The sequence below is a fragment of the Zalophus californianus genome, chromosome 5 (assembly GCF_009762305.2).
Source record: "Zalophus californianus isolate mZalCal1 chromosome 5, mZalCal1.pri.v2, whole genome shotgun sequence".
NCBI classification, from domain to species: domain Eukaryota; kingdom Metazoa; phylum Chordata; class Mammalia; order Carnivora; family Otariidae; genus Zalophus; species Zalophus californianus.
Window position 1 is genome coordinate 114,214,240 of NC_045599.1, and position 20,210 is coordinate 114,234,449.

The following is a 20,210-nucleotide window of genomic DNA, read 5'->3' on the forward strand; positions in this document are numbered from 1 at the left end:
GGAATCAAGTTCAATTGTAGAAGGGAGTTCAGAACTATTCAGCCATGTTCATGTCATCAAATGGCTTTGATTGCTTTTTGGCATTCTTCACCAGTTTTTCTAATTTCAAATTTTCTAATTTCAGTTAGCCACTGCTAAGTGTCCAATTGGGAAAATGTTTTAGGCAGTTGATGGTTGAGTTCGCTTTCACGTCTTTACCTTAAAGGACAAAATTGTTTCTAGCCCTCTACCGTCCTCAGCCGGGGAGGCGAAGCCGTTGTACCATTTTGCACATAAAACCCACACCCTTTCTTGCTTTTTCAGTGGATAAATAAAAATGACCATTTTAATCAGTGACTCTGGATGGCTATAGCTTGTGAAAGAAATCTAGAAATTATGCTTAATATCATATGCTGGAGGTAAGAGTAATTGAAAGGATACATTTGTTATGTTATAGCTCAAAATATTTTCTTATCCCAGAATAAATTCACTATTTTTTAAACCATACCATGTCAACCTACCAAGATAATCAAGTAACAAATGTTTTTCACCATCAAAACCCACCTGCCTAAATGGGAAAAGCTAAATCACGAAACTTGTGCTGAAAATCTTATACCCTGAAGAGATAAACACACACAGACACAGAGAAGGTGAATCATCAGATTTTATGAAATGAAAACTTTTTACAATTTTAGAGATTTATTGTTCATTTCAAAGAATGTGTGAACAAAGTATGAGTTGAATTCTATAAAGCACTCCAAGTAGAGCAGAGGGCCAATTGAGTGATTTTCATTCCAGTGCATGTTTAGATCATTTGGAATCATTAAAAAGCAAAGTGTTTTGGTTTTGAGGTTTCTGATGTCTGGCCTTTTTTTTTTCCCATAAAGGCAGTAATTGCGTTTAAGCCACTGTGCCATTGTGGAGGGAAAATCATCCATCTTCGTCAATGTTACTGGAACACAACAAACACAGCCTTCCAGGCCCACACTTAGAAAATAATACAATGCATTTGTGGTGTTGTGAATTCTGTCCAATTACCTCTTCTTCCTGGAGTCTGAGTTTGTGCTCAAGATAACACAGACATTTTAAGAAATTGCGAGCACATTTCCCATAGGATAGAAATCAATTCATTACAACTTAATGGAGAGCACAATGGGATCATTAAACTTGGGCCCTTTCATTTTCTGAGCAGAGAAGGATCAGTGTCTTTGTGTTAATGATTACTCTTGCCCTCGCCCCCCAGTTTCTTGGGGTCTCTTCAGTAGCAAGCTCAATGGCAACTAGACTCAGTGATCATTTTGGACATTTCCCACCAGTGTTTCATTTTGGCAATTTTGGTTTTGCCATCACAGTTCACTGAATTATGTGCCAGCATATTTCCCACGTGTAGAAATATTCAATTGTCACTTGCTCATCTATTCATTGTTCAAACTGAAATTTGGCTCATGGGTCCTGGCCCAGTGACTTTGAATAACCAGAAGTGTTTTTTTTTCTTTTTTTTCTTAGAACTTCTGGCTCTTCCTTTGAAAAAGCAGATAGAACTAATTCCCATTTCAGTGAGAGTGGTTTCTCTTTTCTCCTTGTATTAATTTCCTATGGCTGTTATCATAAATTACCACAAACTTGGTGGCTTCAAACAGCAGAAATGTATTACCTCATAGTTCTGGAGGTCAGAAGTTGAGACTCCATTTCACTGGGCTGAAATCAAGCTGTTAGCCTCCCTCTGGAGGCTTTAACAGGCAATTCCTTCCTTGCCTTTTGAAGCTTCTGGTAGCTGCCAGCATTTCTTGGTGTGTGGCTTTATCATTCCAATCTCTGCCTCCATTGATCACTTTCTTATCTCCTCTTTCATCTAAGTCAAATATCCCTCTGCCTCCCTCTGGTACGGATGTCTGTGACTGCAGTTAGGGCCCACCTCGACAGTCCGGGGTAATTTCCAATCTCAGGATCCTTAATCACATCTGCCAAGTCTTTGCCAAAGAAGGTAATATTCGGGGCGCCTGGGTGGCTCAGTCGGTTAAGCACCTGCCTTCAGCTCAGGTCATGATCCCAGGGTCCTGGGATCGAGCCCCGCATCAGGCTCCCTGCTCAGCGGGGAGCCTGCTTCTCCCTCCCCCTCTGCCCCTCCCCTTACTTGTGCTCTCTCACTCTCTCTCTCAAATAAGTAAATAAAATCTTAAAAAAAAAAAAGGTAATATTCACAGGTTCAAGGGATTTGGATCTGATATTTAATGTTGGGGGTACATTTTTAGCCTACTACACTCATCTATAAAAAAGCAAGATGTCCCATACTACCTAATGAATCACCTTTTCTATGATCTCGTTTGGTAGTTTTATTAAAGATTTCCATTGCTTATAATGGCATAGCCCATGAGAATCAATGTTCACTTCTATATAAATGTGGATTTAGACCTTTCTGCCAAGTAGGGCTATAGATGGCTATATTGCTGGGCTCCTTGAAAAGCTTTCCGATCTAGTTTTTTTGTGTGGAGATTGGCTCAGTCATGGAGAGGGATGGGTAGTTATTTGGACCTGGTTTTCAGTTGCCCATTTCTAGCTGGAGATCTCCAGGTAGCACCCTTTAGGAACTTAGGTCTTCTATCCATTCCCGTTAAGGAAAATCTCTTCTAGGACTCAACCCAGTTCCGCTTTCTTTAGCATGGTACCTGGGCACCCTCCAAGCTGCCACTCCCTGGGCTGCCCCAGACTTCTGACCTCTTCTGGGAACCTTGAGCCCTCCAGACCCAACTGCTCTCTGCACACATGATAGTGCCAGTCCTGGTAAAAGTAAGGAAGGGCACATGAAGAGGAGTCATTTGTCTGAGCTCATCCTTCAGGAGCACTGGACCTTGTAGCCTTCCAAATCTTAGCTTATAGGACTTTTTGGTTAACCTATATGGAACCTTAGAGACCTGACCTTTCTGAAGTGTTTGGCTTTCTGCAGCCTCCTTTCTCCATCAAGATCTGCCCAAGATAGAGACTTTTTGGCCAGTTCTGTTTCCCTTGCTTCTTCTGGACAACAGTTATCCTATCTAGAGACTGGGACCTTTAACAAAACCATCGTGTTGTGGAGAATCAAGTGAACGGACTCCATGTTTCCCTTTCTCTCTCTCCCTTTTCCCAGCTGACTCCAAGATAATTTGGTTACTCTCTTCTCCAGTGGGAATTTCAAAGCTGTGAGTGACTTTTAAGCCCTACCGTGGAAGAGATCAGTGTGAAAGACTTATGTCTGATGTTCTTATCAGGACCATAGGGAACTGGATTTATAAAGACCCTCAGAATGAAGAGATGCTCCAGAGCATTCTAGCCTGTCTTTGGCCAAGTCTGACAGTTTTATTCTCTTAACACTCAGTCCTGTCTGCATGTACTTTTGTGGATCTAGAGAATGTGCACACGATTTGGGGGAAAAAATTGTCAGATTCTATGTCATGGTTGACTTCACCAAGCATGGTGTATCAAAGCTCCCACTTCACCCCTGGGTTCATTCAGGGCACTCATAATGACCCTTTGTAATATGTGAATGTTTAATAATTATATCTTGCCAAAACAAAAAACAAAAAAACTATATCCTGCCCACCCACACAAAAATATCTGAAGAACAGTGAGGTTTGTGTTTTACACACGTGTAAAATCATGTGGTCAAACAATGAGGAACTATAAAAATGCCTTCAGGTTTAAAGAGCTTAGCTTGAAGAAAATAGATGTCTGCCAGTCACCTTGGGGCCAGAAAAGACTTGCCCTCAGCCTTGATCTAGATAGAAACTCCTTTCCCCTCAATCCACGTTATTTCCTCTAAGGTCCTATGAGAAAGTTTGTACCTGATATACAATGGCAGTAGTATAAAAGAAAACATAAAACACAGGTTTTCTTTAACTTTCCTTTTGTAATAAATGCAGTATATAGAATGAGCTGTTTCTTTGAGTCCTTACAAGTTCTGGCCAATGATGATTATGTCCTAGCCAGGCCAGACCACAAAATGGCATTTGTCTGCCCTAGCCATACCTACCAACTGACTTTTGACATTACTAAACTCCTTAAAGTTGGAGCACATATCTTGCGAATTTCTTAGTTGCCTAGAATCGCATTGAGCTTTCCATGGTGAAGGAACAGTGCGGTGGAAAAAAAACATGAATTCTGGAGTCACATGGGACTAGATTAAAAACTGGGCTCTCTCACTTGTTGGCTGTGAGTGAATTATTTAAATTTTCTGAGCCTCAGGTTTTTTTTTTTTAATCTGTCAAGTGGATATAATAAGGCCCTTAAAACAAAATTAAATAAAGTGAGTTACATAATATGCGTTGCAGAGTGTCTGGCACATATTTAGGACTCAGTAAAAGGTACTGTTTGTGTTTTTGTTAAATAAATGGGTAAGAAATGTCTTGGATTACCTTGTTTCTACTGCTTCATGATATAAACATACTTTATAATTAAATTTTGTAAAGCACTTTTTAACTAGCATATTCATTAAACAAATATTTTTTGAAATGTCAAGTATAGGATGGTGAACTAATACTTATTTACAAAGCAACTGGAAGTAAGTTTCTGGAGTATGTGCCAAAATTCCAGTCTAACTATTTCTTTGCTTTATGAGAAAAGATTTATTTTATTAGGCGTGTTTTAGAAATTTCTAATTGCTTAATATTTTCATGCCATGATTCTTTATTAAAAATAAGTATAACCTTCCATCTTAACCAGAATCCGCTGATGTCCTAGTAAGGAATTGATTAGGGAGGACTTAGATGCTTTCCTGAAAGACTTAGAAATGCTCAGGGCATGTTGTTTTGAACATTAATATGGCAAAAGACTAACTAGGTTAAATGCATATTTACAAGAGAGGTGTTATTCCGTACTTTAATGCAGAAATGTAGGCTCAGAGAGATTAAATTACCTGCATAAAAGCCACAGAGCTGAAAGTTGGAAGCATTTATATTTGAATGTAGGTCTGATCAACCCATGGTTCAAATTCTACTACACTCCTCTCCTTCCATTTTTATATTAATGTATGTAATCATTCAGGCAGCTGGAGCCACACAGTCTCCAATAAAGTACTCTAGGAGAAAGGGTTCTTATCTACAAGTGTGGAGATCTGGCTTCTGGTCTCAGCTCTGCTCCCAGCTAGGCCGATGATTGGGGGGATGGAGAGGAGTTCGCTAAATTCCCACCCTCTCTGAGCTGCTCAGCAGCCTCTGAGTTGTAAACTTTAACCCAGCACAGAAAATTCAGTAGGGCCCCTGGCTTTCAGGGAGCCAAATTTATCCCTTTGGCCTCTAACAAATATTTTTCTTTGTGGTTCTGTAGGAATCAAGGATATGAAATCCAGAAGATTTAAATCTCAGAGATCCAAGGGGTGTTATCATATTGTCATTTCAAATAAAAGGACTACTCAGGTCTAGGATTTTGACCTGCATATTCACCCACTCATGTGTTAGGTAGGAGTACAGCCGTGTTAAGGTACTAGAGAAATGGACCAAGTTGGAGGTGGGGGGAACGATGTTGGGATAGGAAATGAGCACTTCTTGATGTCGGAGTGCCCAAGGCATGCAAAGGTTACCCCCTCCCCCATTCTGCACGTACGTGGTGATCAGAGGAAAGAAATTATTGGTCCCTTCCTGAAGCTGAAATAGTAAAACACTATGGGATTTACTTTTTAGAATTATTTTTTTTAATTTTTTTTATTTTGAGATAATTTCAGACTTACAGAACGATTGCAAAAGAGTACAAAGTATACTATTCATCCATATTACCCAAATGTTAGCTTTTAACTACCTGCTTTATCATACCTGTTCACACACGCGCGCGCGCACACACACACACACACACACACACACACACTTCTGAAATTTTAAGAGGCAGTTGCAGACATGATGTGCCTTTACCTCTAAATACCTCAGTGCATATTTCTTAAAAATAAGGCCTTTCTCGTATAACTACAGTATAATTTTCAAAATCATGAAATTAGCATTGATACAATCTATTATATAATCTATAGACCTTATTCAAATTTCCCAAGTTGTTTCAATGCATATCCTCTAGAAAAAAAAGAATATCCTAGAATATCCTAAAGAAAAAAATCCACAGTGTAAAACACGGCATTTAGTTTTCAGGTGTCCTTGGTCCGCTTTAATCTGAAAGCATTCTGCAGACATGCTGACTTTTGCGACGTGGCCATTTTTTGAGAACAGGCCAGTTATTTGTAGTGTGTTCCTCAGTTTGGTTTCATTGGACGTTTCCTCACAGTCCAACTCAGGTTGTGCATTTTGGCGGGAATGGCCATGAGAGATGCTGAGGTCTCCTCTGGCCTCATGTCAGGAAGCACCGATGCTCACTCCACCCTGTCACTGATGATGTTCGCCACTTAGTCAGGTGCCGTCTTTCAGGTTTCTCCTTGGCGAACTTACTATTTCCCTTTCTGTAATTAAGTATTTTGTGAGGGAATACTTTGGAACTATTTAAATATCCTGTTTCTCATCACAACTTAGCTCGCTAGTGTAAGCAATCATTTAGGATTCCTGTAAGATATTTATTACTATGGTGATTGCCAAATCGTGATTTTTCTCATTCTGTTTTTCCCTCTGCATTTACTAGTTGGAATTATACAAATTTTAACTTCTAATAACATTCTAGAAAGACTCCGTCTGTAAAAGAGAAAATATCTGGACTCATCTAAATCCATGGGAAATAAAAACCTCCCCTCTCCTCTCTCCTTAATCTCAGAGTCCAGGTATTCAGCTAAGTGGTTTATTGATCTATATTTAATACAGCAGAAATATGCAGAGCTGTTGGAAGTTGCCCCAAGGCCACTTTCTATTTGAGGTAACAAAATTCCTAATCCTGTCTGAGATACTTCTTTCTTGAGGTTTACCTTACACTTTTTCCCATAAAGTCTTGGGCTTGTTCTCCCTTTTCCAGCCCTCTCCACCACACACACACACACACACACACACACACGCATGCACACACACGCACACACACACACACACATGCACACATGCATACACCCGTGCACACACACCTTAGAACCTGGTTCTTATTTATTTATTTTTTAAGTAGGCTCCATGCCCAGTGTGGAGCCTGACGTGGGGCTGGAACTCACGACTCTGAGATCGAGATCTGAGCTGAGATCAAGAATCAGATGCTCAACTGACTGAGCCACCCAGGTACCCCTAGAATCTGATTCTTAAAGCTCTCTATCTTCTAAATGTTAAAGACTCTACTCACCTCAAACCTCCTTCAGGGCATGACTGCCAAGTTGACATTCCACAGGCACACTCATTCCCTTTTGCTTCTAGCTCAGCACTTTCAGTTACCTGCTGTCCAGTCCTGAAGCTCATACACTCAAGATGAATCTAATTCAATTCTCTCACTCTCCAGCATAAAATGAGTCAATAAGTTATTCACAATTTCTCACTTTTGGAATGACTTTTCAGAAAAAGAACTGATAGCAGACCTCTCCTCCAGGAGTCTTCCAAAGTACACAGCTATGGTTAGGGCTCCTCTCCAATTAATTTCCCTCAGATTTTTGACCTTCATCTCAACTGTTCTCATTTTTGAGAACCATTCTTTCCCTGGAACAATCACTCCTCATCCTGTAGACATCAGAAGACCCTTAGGTTATTCCAGTAACTTATCTTATATTTTGGGGGAAGTTAATTTTTACTTAAACCAAAGAAGCAAAGGACAAGATTGACAAGCTTCCAAGAAAATTTTTCCTCCTGGTCAGTAGACTATGTTACTTTTAACATTAAGAAACTGGATGTCTCTTGTCTTATAATATTATGCTTCTTTCAAGCAGAATGGGAACGTTTAGGAACAATTCTCCAGTCCAAAATCCATGGCACAGTTGCTTGTTTCTAGGAAGAGGAATACATTTATGATGAATATTTCATCATAAATCTTTAGCTGAGACTAGAAATAGTAGAACTGCTAAATAAAACTGATTTATTTCCCAGAAACTTCTAGGGAATCAAGTCAGTAGTCAGTACCAGAAATTATCTTTGGGGAAACCAATTTTTTATGAATGACCTTGCTTCTTGATGAGGAAATGTTGAGAAACAGTACTTTCTTCTCCCCATTTAAAATCCCCAAATGACAGCATTTCCTTGCCTTAACCTTGAATAGGAAAGGAACAAAAAACTCACCAACAGTTTTTGGGCACTCTGGAAACAGGAAGCTCATATTTTGTGGAAACTCACTAGACCAAAAGCCTTTCTAGAACTCTGATTCTGGGTACATCCATTGCACCAGTGTTGAGCCAGAGCAATACACCACCAAACTTCTGTTAATTAATACAGTATTTCCAAATACTGACTGATGAAATAGACTCAACTGCTTTGTAAATTATATGATAATTTATCCTAGACACTTTCGACATGGACATAAATACCTTGAAAAACCATACCTGTAAGTTCAGATACTATAATAGAAAGCAGGTCAGAAAAAGATGTGACCTATAGGAATTAAAGGGTGAGACATTTTATCTCTAGCCTTCCCTTCTGTGGTTCGAGATTTATAACTTTCAGTCACTGTTGTTAGGGGAAGGACTACCCACATGGGATCTGGACAACAGAACACTGGGTGGGGCCCATCTCCATCAGTTGAGCTAGCAAGGACATTGATAGGCAACAGGCATCAGGAACTTAGATTAAATCTGGAAAAATACCCTAAGCAAGGTGGGAAAATTTGAACATCAAGGAGAGTAAGAACTGCAATGGAATGAAATACATCATATATTAAAACTCATGAATTTATAATGATCCCAAAACAAACAAAACAAAAACCAATGGATATGTTTAGATATTGGAGCCAGGGGACTCATTTTTCTAAAAATTTGTATAAAGAGAAAGAATCAAGTACTTATTCTGTCTTTCCTGCATACACTGTACCTCAGCAAAGCCAAATAGCTGATGAGGGAAAGTTCTTCTTTATAGAAGAATTCCAGATAAGAATGAAGAAGGGATGATTAAAAATATCAATGCCTTGCCACTGCAAAAATAAGGGACTTAAGCAATCATATCAATGACTCTGTAAAACTATCAGGTGACAAGGCTGATGGGGAGTTCTAAAATAGATAGATCAACCTGGCAGCACTTGAATTCACCTATTAATACTAACATATCCAAAAGAGAAGCAGCGTTGTGATGAGATGCAGAGGAAATATAGAATACAACCTGTAAAACATTCTTAATAAAAACTTAAATCTGATTCTTACTACATTTCTAGGTTTAACTACTAGTGTATTGGAAATATAGGGGACAGAGGAACATGTTAAATAATACCATTGGGATGCAAGCAGCAAAATCTAGAATATAAGAATATTTAATAAATAAATAAATATTTAATAAATTAAATAAATAATAAATAAATTACAAGAAAAACAGTAGACAAGGAGAACCTATAGGCTAAAAGACACCTATGAGAAGCATCAAACAAATGTGATGTGGGGACTTCTAAGGATCCTGACTCAAACAAAGCACCTGTGTAAAAAAAAAATATATATATATATACTAGATCATCAGATATATTTGAACACTAATTGGATATTTGATGATATTAAGTAATATTTAGATGTGATAATGGTATTGTGATTATGTTTTTAAAAGAGCCATCTTTGTCAATATTCACTACAATATTTACAGATAAAATGGTGTTTGGGGTTGGCTTCAAAATAAGCTGTTGAGCAGAATGTGGGTAGGAGTATTATATGAAATAGGATTGGTTGTGAGTTGATAGTTTTTAAAATTATCAGAGAGGCATATGAAGGTTCATTATATGCTTTCTGTAATATACAAACCATAGCCTTAGTCATCTCAAAATCAATGTGCTTTTCTTTCTCTGATAAATGAACTATTTTTGCAATTGAACACCAAGGTTTGACAAATAGGTTACCACGTTGTTATTGTTCTTGTGTTTGCATAGATATGTGCATAATTTGAGCATGAGAATAAACCCTGAAAAAAACCTGTATCTCCTTAGGATACATGTCCTCATATTATCCCTGAAGCCAGGGGCTGATTTTTCTTCATGTCTGGACAGGTCAATGAACGGCTTATAGTATACCAGCATGTGGACCATGAGAACACTGGCTGGACTGCAGAAGACTCTTTCACGTTTACGACATCATCCCCACCGGCAGCTCTAGGCCCTGAGGAGTTTCGTATTACTATTTCATATGAAATTACTGAACCTGGTCGGCAGAGTCGTCTGCTTGCAAATACAGGTAAAGCCACCAAAAGATATGGCCAGTGGCTTATCTATAATTATTAAAGTAGGGATAATTTGGAAATAAATATTCCCATTATTAATTAGAAATGCCATGATATCATATCAATGCCATGATATCAACCTTTGAAATAAAACGTATATGGTTATAAAAATTTATTTCTTTTTGTGTGCTCTTTCTCTGGGCCTCTTCTTTTTCCTCTCATAAGCTTTAATAGTTGTAGTTGGGGGGAAGATGGAAAATTAACTCTAAAGAATTTTATTTGTAACTCCAAATGGGGACTTTACCATGCCTATTACTGAAAACCGTCTATAGAAAATGAAAATAACAAATAGGGCAAGTTCCTGAAAGGAAAGGGGTATTGAAAGCTGCACTTGTTTCCACGGCAAGAGAAAGTCCAGTAGTAGATAAGTCAGGAAATTAACATTCTATAAGTGAATCTCAAGATTTTAGAACTCTCTTGCCTGAAATATTGACTTATTAGTTAGGATATGTATACTTAAAATATAATTTGTTATATGCCTTGCATAACAATGCCAATTCAGGTCCTTGAGCAACCCAGGGGTTTAGAATAATCCACTCAGATAGGGAAATTTGAGAGAGAAAGAGCTTTACAGGTGTCATCTGAAAGTTCTAATGGAATGTCACTTTGTTCTTTATATTTATATTTTCACAGGAGCTGCTGTCAAGGAGGGAGACAAAGTTCTCATTGACCAATCTAATTTAGATGCTTCCAACCTCTTACTGAAATTGCCCAAATCTCAGCGATCTTCCTATGAAATCTGGTTCTGGGTTACGTCTCTTCCTCACCATGGAACCATTATGGTTGGAGAGAGGAATATTACCAAGGAAAAACCCAATTTCTCCCAGTATATAGTTAATAAATTTGGAATCATATACCTTCACGATGACTCTGAATCGCTGGCTGATAATTTTACCTTTGCCGTTTGGCCGAAACAAAAGAGCAAGTCCACCACCAAGCCAGAGGCTGACTTCCTTGAAGAGATGTTTAACATCACCATATCTCCTATTAATGACCAGGCACCAGAATTAAAGACAAAAGGGCTTCGGTTGAAAGTTCTGCAGGGAAATAGGTTGGTTGTGGGACCAGAAAACCTAAGAGTGGAAGATCTCGACAGTCCTCCAGAGGAGATCAGATATATGATCATCCGTAATCCTAATAATGGCTTTTTGGCAATGGCTCACCATCCAGACATACCTGTTCACCATTTCACGCAAGCTGACATAGATAACTCTCAGGTATGGTTTGTACAAGATGGAAGCCCATCTTCGGGTGTGTTTTACTTTAGTGTGACTGATGGCCAACACCGCCCACTCTATAAGCTCTTCCACCTGGATGTCATCCCCATCTCCATCACCCTTGTGAACCTCACGGACCTACTTCTCCCACAAGGCCAGACAACTGTCCCCATCACCAATACTCACTTGTCAGCAACGACCAATGGGAGAAGCCCCCAAATCACTTACAAGATGACATGGCCCCTCCAACATGGGCATCTGCTCATTGAAAACCAGGTGGTTGTTAGCTTTGGGCAGGAAGATCTACATTCAGGAAGACTTTCTTACCATATGACACATCTCAGGGCCTCAGAGGACCAGCTGTATTTCTCAGTATTTACACCAGAAAGCAATCTGACGGGACAGACACTGAACATCAGAGTGCAGCCTTTACTGCGGGTTATGTCAAACCTGACAGTCACCAACAGGGAGGTTTATCAGCTGAAAAGAAAGGACCTTGATGCTACTGAGCTTGCTAATAGGACTAACAGTGATCCCAAATTTGAAGTGACCGAACTCCCTGTCCATGGAAGACTTGTACGAAGAGTGGGCCGAGGCATGGCAATGGAAAACGCTACTCTGTTCACTCAGAGGGACATTGACCAAGGGCTGTTGATGCTTCATCCACATGCCAACCTAACAGGCATTGATATGCTGAATGACTCCTTCACTTTCTTGCTCAGGGCAGACCATGTGCAGCCAGCAATAGGTCATCTACCCTTCACCATAGTGTCACCTGACCCCTTATGTTTGCAAACCTTTACCCCTGATGTTTCTTTATTAGTCACTGCAGATAACCTTGTGACTTTAGGTCTCTCTCAGGAAAAGCCTGTGGTTTCCTCAGGACCCACAGCAAAGACAGAAACTCTAGGGAAGCTGACCCAGACCAGGCAGCAGGAAGCAAGTCCCTGGGGACGACACCCTGGTGAAGAGTCTACTCTGGATGGCAAGGCTTCTCCAAACAGGGTCATTTGGCCACCAGACACAACCAGTGCCAGTCCTGGGGCACCCACCCAGCCCAGGGAGAGCAGTTATCCCCTGATGGTCATTGTACCCTTGGCTGTGGTGGTCTTCCTGCTGATAATAACTGCAGTGGCCTTGTGTGTCTGGCTGCTGGGACAGAAGGTAGAAAAGACAAAACCTCTTATCAAGTCCCAGACCAATCTTGAACCTACAACCCCAAGTCCTAGACCAGAAAGGAGCATAACTGTTCCCACTGTCACAGTGACACCCCTTCTAAAAAGCTCCAGAAATCCCCCAGTCAGTCTTTTCAGGGACCCACAAAGTGAGCAAATGGCTTCTCCAGCCACTGAGCCAGTGGAGAAATGTGCTCCTTGGGAGACGTGGATGAATCTGGATCCCAATATGGTCAAGTTCTGCCAACAAACCAACCCAACACTGAAGCACAACCAGTATTGGGTGTAGACCGAAGGCTTTTGTTCCTGATTGACCACCTACCGTACTGGGGTAGACACTGGTGTACAAAGGCAAAGAAATGTTGGTTGGATCAACTGAGAAAAGCCTGGCCCTGCCAGTCAGTCACTCAGTGCTCAGTTATGGCCCCATAGATGTGGGCAAGTGTTTACTGTAACTCGTACAACACTCATCTGATGGGCTTTCCATAACGAGCTCTGTCTGCCTTCTTCTGGACCTGACTCTAAGTATAAGATTTTATCGATATTTAAATCCTTTATCAAGGTGCTACCAAACATGCTGGTCCAACTGGAAACAGCAGTATTAACTTGGGTGCTAAAGTTAATGGAGGAAGCCTTTGGATATTTTCCACTAAGGATTCACTCTCTCTAAGTGAGTCAGCAAGGAAATGCAGGAACTGTTTCAGCAAGCAGAAAAGGTAATTTATCAAATCAGCAAGTTTGTTCGTGGTGTGTTTCTGTAATGTCTTTTCCTCTTTGGGGTCTCCCGGTTTGACTTCCTAGGGCAGGAAATGCCTTGGTGCTCCAGACAGTAGGACAGTCTGACCCCCTTTGAAGGTATTCACTGAGCCTATTGTGTTTCATCAAGAGGCTTCATCTATTCTGATTTGTAAAATTAAGCCTCTGGTACAAATATGATTTGAAGCCCTAAAAAATAGAAAAGTCTGTTAAATGTTTTGTGATGCCTCAATTTGGCTTAACTTTACAATGAATTGAAATAATGGCAAATTTGTATTTGACTTGTCTGGTTGAGCCTACCATTGGCAGATTCAATCTTCAGTTTCTATAATTGTAAAATGAAGATATCAGTACTTGTTTTAGTTAAGAATACTTTGGGTTGCAAATCACAAGACATTAGCTATGAGTGGTTGAGATTGGGGATTGGCAAACTTTATCTATGCAGGGCCACATAGTAAATATTTAAGAATTTGTGGGCCCCATATGGCTGTTTATTTTTAACAACCTTTGTTTCTTAACAGCCTTTTAAAAATACAGAAACAGTTCTTAGTTCCTGCATTTGACCCACAAATCAGAGTTTGCCAACTATTGATTTGGCTAAGCAATAAAAGTGTTGAATTATTTCAACTAACCAGCAGCCTGAGGTGGACATTCCAAGGCTGGTTCAATGGTTCAAAGATATCATCAAGGACTGAAGCTCTTTTGTTTTTTTCTGCTTTACCTTGCTCAAGATGTTGGCATTTCTTTTCTTTCTTTCTTTCTTTCTTTTTTTTAGCTCCTTGTGATTGTGAGGGACTGCTCATGCTCCAAGCAGTACTATCACATTCAAAGACAGACTTTCTAGTGGGAAAAAAACAGATATGGCAAAAAGGTTTTTTTCTTTTAGAGAGGATCTTATTTATAATTATTAATAATTTTTTAATCTTATAAGAGGAAAACTTCTCAAACATTTCCCCCCTTTTATGTCTCAGTCTAGAACTGAGAAATGGGTAAAAGGAAGTAGAATTCTCATGACTAACGATCTCTCCTGGGGCTGGGAGAGGATTCTGCCATGTCAGAGATCAGTGGATGAGCCCACCATGTAATTAAGGGAGGCTAAGCAATGAATAAGATCTACTAAAATACTCTTCAAATACGAAATACTTGGGAAATAAGAATTTTGATCTTTCTGATGGATGTCTGTCTACTTTAATATCTCCTTTTCATAGTTTAATGATTTCCTTAAAGCCAGTGGCTAGTGTTTCTAGGGTGGAAGGAAGAATTGCCCCTGGAACGGGGGCATTTGGCAAGGTCTGGAGACATTTTTGGTTTTCACAACAGGTGCTATTGGCATCCATTGGGTATAAGCCAAGGATGCTGCCGAATATCCAACACTGCACAGAACAGCCCCAACAAAGAATTTTCTGGTCCAAAACTTCAACAATGCCAAGGTTGAGAAACCCTGGTTAATGCCACAATGAAGAATCTTCTTGTCTACCCAGTAAAGGATTAATAAACCCATTACCAAGTCTAAGCAGCAACTATATTCTAAAAACAGAATAAAAGGGTGAAAATTCCATTGTGTGGTTGAAACTCTGACTGGCAAATGTTTTTAAAAGAAGATGTATTAAAAAAACCAAACAGGGGGTGCCTGGGGGGCTCAGTCGTTAAGTGTCTGCCTTCGGCTAAGGTCATGATCCCCGGGTCCTGGGATCGAGCCCCGCATCGGGCTCCCTGCTCCGCGGGAAGCCTGCTTCTCCCTCTCCCAGTCCCCCTGCTTGTGTTCCCTCTCTGGCTGTGTCTCTCTGTCAAATAAGTAAATAAAATCTTAAAAAACAAATAAAACTTGCAGGCAGACTCATTTCCTTATATTCCTTGATAAAGGAAAAGATTTTACCTGGTATTAACAGGTGGGACACATCAGGAGGAAATAAAAAAAGTGAGGTAGGGTATTTACAAAGGTAAAGCTGAGGTCAAAGTGTCCCCAGAAGTCTGTCGCCTCTGATGTGTTCCATGTGCACAAGAATTTTTTTTCTCATCCTTTCCCTTTTCTGCTTCTCTAGGTTGCTTTTCTGTCCCAACCCAATTTTAACTGCTCTTTGTGGAAATAGACTTCATAATCTACAGAATAAATGGAAGCATAGCATTTTTCAGCCTAGAAATAACTACCCATGTCTTAAGTCCCTGGATCTAATGCTATGGACAGCCGGTAAAACTTCTCTACTCTTCTTCTAAAGTGATTCTCCCCTACCTGTCTGTATTCCTGAATTATATGTAGCCCCTTTCAAGTGTTTTTGTACTTGATCCTTTTAAAAAAGAGGAGGACTGAGAGTCTTAACCCAAGGTTGGTTTGATCACTGTGCAACTCAGAATTTTTCTTAAGCTTTTCTAAGCAGCCAGGCACTCAGAAGGAACAGATGGCAGTGTGTGCATGAGGCTGCACACAGAAAGGGAAGGCTGAGGAACATCTTTGCCTCCAGTTAGTGGGTTTTGTTTTCTCTCCCGGCTGGGCAAGGAGAATGCCTGTTCTTTGTGGAAGAGCCAGATAAAGTTGGCTCTATGACTATGTTGGGCTCTTCCTTGCTTCAACCATAAGATCTGTGAAGTTAGGATTACCAACCTGGCCAAACAAAAAAGTCTGATTTCCCCTCCTCTTTTCCTGTTAAGTCTGCAACTTCATACGAATAAAATTAGTGCCCATATTGGAATGAAACACACACTGATGATTTGAAATGATAATGCACATTGTTTGTGAGTGTGCCTGCTAGAGCAAGAACATCAGTGTGAGGTCCAGATGTCAAGACTCAGTAATTAATATAGAGTTTGGAAAGTTTTCTTCCAGAGCATCTAGAATATTCTTCGGATACAGATGGATTCAATAAAAAAAAAAAAAAATGCCTACCATTTGGTGCTGGCTCAAATAAAAAATGAAATAATGAGTTTTGGCAAATCCTTGTTTAGTGTTGAAAATTAAAGTTTTGGGAATTGAAAATCAGTTTGAAATGGTTTCTCCCATACACAGAGCTACAACTCCATAGTCTCTGTCATAATTAATTCACTACCTCTTAACAAATGACTGGAGAAGTAATAAGTGGATGCCAAAGATTAATATCAGAAGAATGGCTGATTTTGCTTAAAAGAAGGTATACTTTGGGGGTGGGCTGGGAGTGAAAGGTCTAACATTTTTCCATATCTGGAGGCATTGACAAATTCTAATCTTTCAGGGACCCTGATCCAACACCTGCATTCACTGCCTTAGAGCCCTGCATTAATTAGGTGGTGTGGGACAGGTGCTATCCTTACTCACTAGTTTTTCAGATTTCCAGGACTGTAGTAGACACATTTGGGTAGGTAATGGAAGGTGATGGTACATATCAGATGACATTCCCTTAATTTGACAATGGGACTGTGCTACATACCTCCTACATCTTTCAGAAGCATTATAATTAATAATGAGTTTGAGTTGGCCATGTGTAGGGAGAGATGTAGGGTGGACAGTAGGCATGGACCCCACTGTGGGGCATGCTTAGTGAAGGAGCCTTTGGCTGGGGTGCTCAAGAACACCATTGGCTGCTTGACACAGACCTGGAAGAGGCTGCCTTCTCATAATGATTGGCAAACATTTATTAGGCACCCACTGTATGCGAGACACTAAGTATTAGATGGTGCTCCTAGATATTGCAGATGCAAGATGTTGTCCTGAAAGGATCTTTCTGGTTTGTTTCCTCTAGTAGGTTCTTCCAGAATCACACAAGGAGTGCCAGGAGAGAGGAAGTTATGGAAAAACAAGGACAAAGAGAAATAAAGTTTAAGAAAGGGTTTTGTGTTTTCACTTGAAGCACTTTTAAGCTAGTATTGCCCATCCAGCCGTAGAGTGAGAATGAGGGAACTCACTGGCCCGCTAAATGCCACATCAGCCCAACCTGCACCACCTGTCCCTCAAGGTCCCCCAGGCCTAGTGACACTGTCTGTGTCTGTTTTTACCCTGGCTCTCTGCTTCCAAGCAGTGTGGCTTTGAGTAACTTACTCAATCTCTCTAAATTTCAGTTTCCTCAGCCAAAAATTGGGGATAATATTAGCACCTACCTTTTTGGGTTTTGTTAGGATTTAGTGATGTTAATATTATCATCATTATCATCATCATCATATTTGTACATTTTCAGTGCACCAGGCAATATACTAACTGCCACAAAAACATTTTCTTACCTATGGTTTTAATGCACTGTAAAAGAACTGATGCAGGGTGCCTGGGTGGTGCAGTCTATTAGGCCTTGGACTCTTGGTTTCCACTCAGGTCGTGATCTCAGGGTCATGAGATCAAGCCTTGCATTGGATTGGGCTCCATGCTCACTCAGCATGGAGTTTGCTTGTCCCTCTCCCTCTGCCCCTCCTGGTCATGCTCTCTCTCAAATAAATAAATAATTTTTTTAAATTAATTAATTAAATATTAAAGAACTGATGCATTAAATCACTTAAATAAACCAGAGGCTTGCATTCTACTCAAAGCAGTACATTACTGGTAGTAGAATTTCAGTGGGTGAGTTGAGGATGGGTGATATGTTCTTAAGAAGAGGAGCTTCCCCAGTGCTTGTGTTCCACTGGGCAGACAGTGCTTTCCCCTTCATCCGTGGATGGAGCCTTGGCCAGAAACTGGGTGAAAGAAAGAGCACACCAGGAACATTTTCAAGGGCCAGCCTGGAGCTCAGAGGTTTTGACGGTTCTCTATTTTTGGGGGGGTGGAGGGCGGTGAGGAACTGTTGATGAAAAACCCTGCTTTGTTCCCTTCCTGTCCCAACAGGATCAAATACCCACATCCCCCAGGCCTTTGATTTTAAACCTGTACCCCTTCTCCTGCCTCCCATCCCATTATTCTCAGGCATTCACAGGACAGTAATTTTCTTTTTCAGTCCAGGATTGACAAAGTACTGCCACTTAAAAAGAAACGATTGTCATACCTTACCAAAATAAAAAGTGCTATTTACCATCACCATAATTTCATTCCTTAAGTAAGGACAAATTCTTACAATAAAGAACTTTATGGAAAAAAACTAAGCAGCTTTACGAAAACTTCTCCCCTTTGCCCAGATTTGACCATGGCCTGGAAAAACCTCAACACACCCCAGCAGGGTCAGGAACCCCCATGGAGGCCGAGCTTACAGTTGCGTGGCCAGAGCTGAGGGGGAGACAGAGACAGGGAAGAGAAAATCAGCTCCTCAATGTCGGTGTTCCTTAGGAAGATGTGGTCAGGCCGTCCCTGGGTGTGTGTGTGAGAGGTAAAGCATGGGGATAAGGGGTAACTTGCTATTTAAGAGTCCAGACGAGGCCAGCTCCAGGGGCATAGACAACCAGTGCAGCCAGACAAGGCTCAGGAGGACCCTGGGCTTGGCTTAAGGCTCTCCGGGAACCATCTTGAAATTCCAATAATTTTTGAACAAAGCACCCACATTTTCATGCCTCACTGGGCCCTGCTAATTCTGTAGCTGATCCTGAGACCTCACAGGACTTAGTGGGTGGTTGTTGCATCAGACACCTCTTAAGCATTGCTTCAAATTCCCTCAACCTAGCTTCTTCCTCCAGCTATGCCAATTGCAGGCATCTTTACAGCTCTCAGTGAATGCACAGTGTTCCCGCAGTCCCTCTGTCTCCACAGCGGGCCTGTGGGAAACTGTGCTGGCCCAACACAGAAGTGGGAACTCCCCACAGGACAGCCCTTACCCAGTGGCAGAACAGTTCTAAAATGCATTCTGTGGGGCTTCTCAGAATGTCCTTCAGACTGAAGACAAATCATAAGGGTGTGTGGACCCTCTTCCTGCCCTGCGTATTAACCCTGCCCTCACGCCTGCTCCCACTCACAGATGAGCCTTTGCCGTTAAGGAAACCCAGTCTGGGACAATAGGCTAAGACACAATTCTCCTTGTATCGTGTGCCCTGGGACGATGAACCCTGCTGCTAGGGGTCCACCGCCTCCCGGTTCTCGCGGGATCCTTAGGAACAGTTAATTCTGGGTTACTTACTTCGAGGGCCTGCACCCTGAGGGACCCCTTATCTCAGGCAGCCCAGGTGTGCTGGGACAGAGCTGTCTGTCTGCAGCTGGAGCCAGGAGGCCTTGTATAGTGGCGGACCCTAACCCAGGGCTCTGTTTTGAAATCAGCCAAGGAGGAGTCCGGGCTTTACCAAACCACCATCTAGTTAAAAATCTCACTCTTCATTGCAGTTTCTCTGCTGGTTGTGTTGGGTTTAAAAAACAATAACTTATTAACCGCAACTTTTAGCAAGACCAAGATTTACTGCATTTTGTAATATTTTAGAAACGCTCTTCTGCATTTCATTTCAGCACTGCTCATGGCTTCTCAAAGTAAAGACTACCTCACATTTGTTTTAATAACAGCTTTCCTGAGATATTATTTACATACCAAATAATCCACTCAAAATATACAATTCAATAGTTTTTAGTATTTTTGTGGAGCTATGCAATCATGTACTTGGCTGTTTGTACATCTTCTTTAAAGAAATGTCTTTTGAGGGTGCCTGGGTGGCTCAGTCAGTTAAGCATCTACCTTTGGCTCAGGTCATGATCCCAGGGTCCTGGGATCGAGTCCCACATTGGGCTTCCTGCTCAGCAGGGAATTTGCTTCTCCCTCTGCCTCTGCCCCTCCCCCCTGCTCATGCTCTCTCTCTCTCTCTGATAAATAAATAAAATCTTAAAAAAAAACAAATGTCTATTGAGATCCTTTGTCCATTTGAAAAATTAGGTTATTTGTTCTTATTCTTGAGTTGTAAGAGTTATTTTCATATCATGGATAGTAATCCTTATCAGATATGTGATACTCAAAAATTTTCTC

The 20,210-nt window shown here is 40.8% G+C and overlaps 1 protein-coding gene across 3 annotated transcripts in view; it reads left to right on the forward strand.

Annotated features, from left to right (window-relative positions):
* Positions 1 to 20,210, forward strand: part of LOC113929260 (chondroitin sulfate proteoglycan 4-like) — a 75,159-nt gene that overhangs the window by 47,002 nt on the left and 7,947 nt on the right. For 2 of the 3 annotated variants that reach the window (XR_003522140.2, XR_003522141.2), the window contains exons 9-11: positions 10,012 to 10,195; positions 10,875 to 13,349; positions 15,432 to 15,577. Coding sequence is in view for 1 of the 3 variants with exons in the window: in XM_027606030.2 (XP_027461831.2) it covers positions 10,012 to 10,195; positions 10,875 to 12,922 (2,232 nt within the window). In the remaining 2 variants the exon portion in view is untranslated. Of the gene's footprint in view, positions 1 to 10,011; positions 10,196 to 10,874; positions 15,086 to 15,431; positions 15,578 to 20,210 lie in introns of those variants that run through there. The other variant, XM_027606030.2, reaches the window with a different exon arrangement.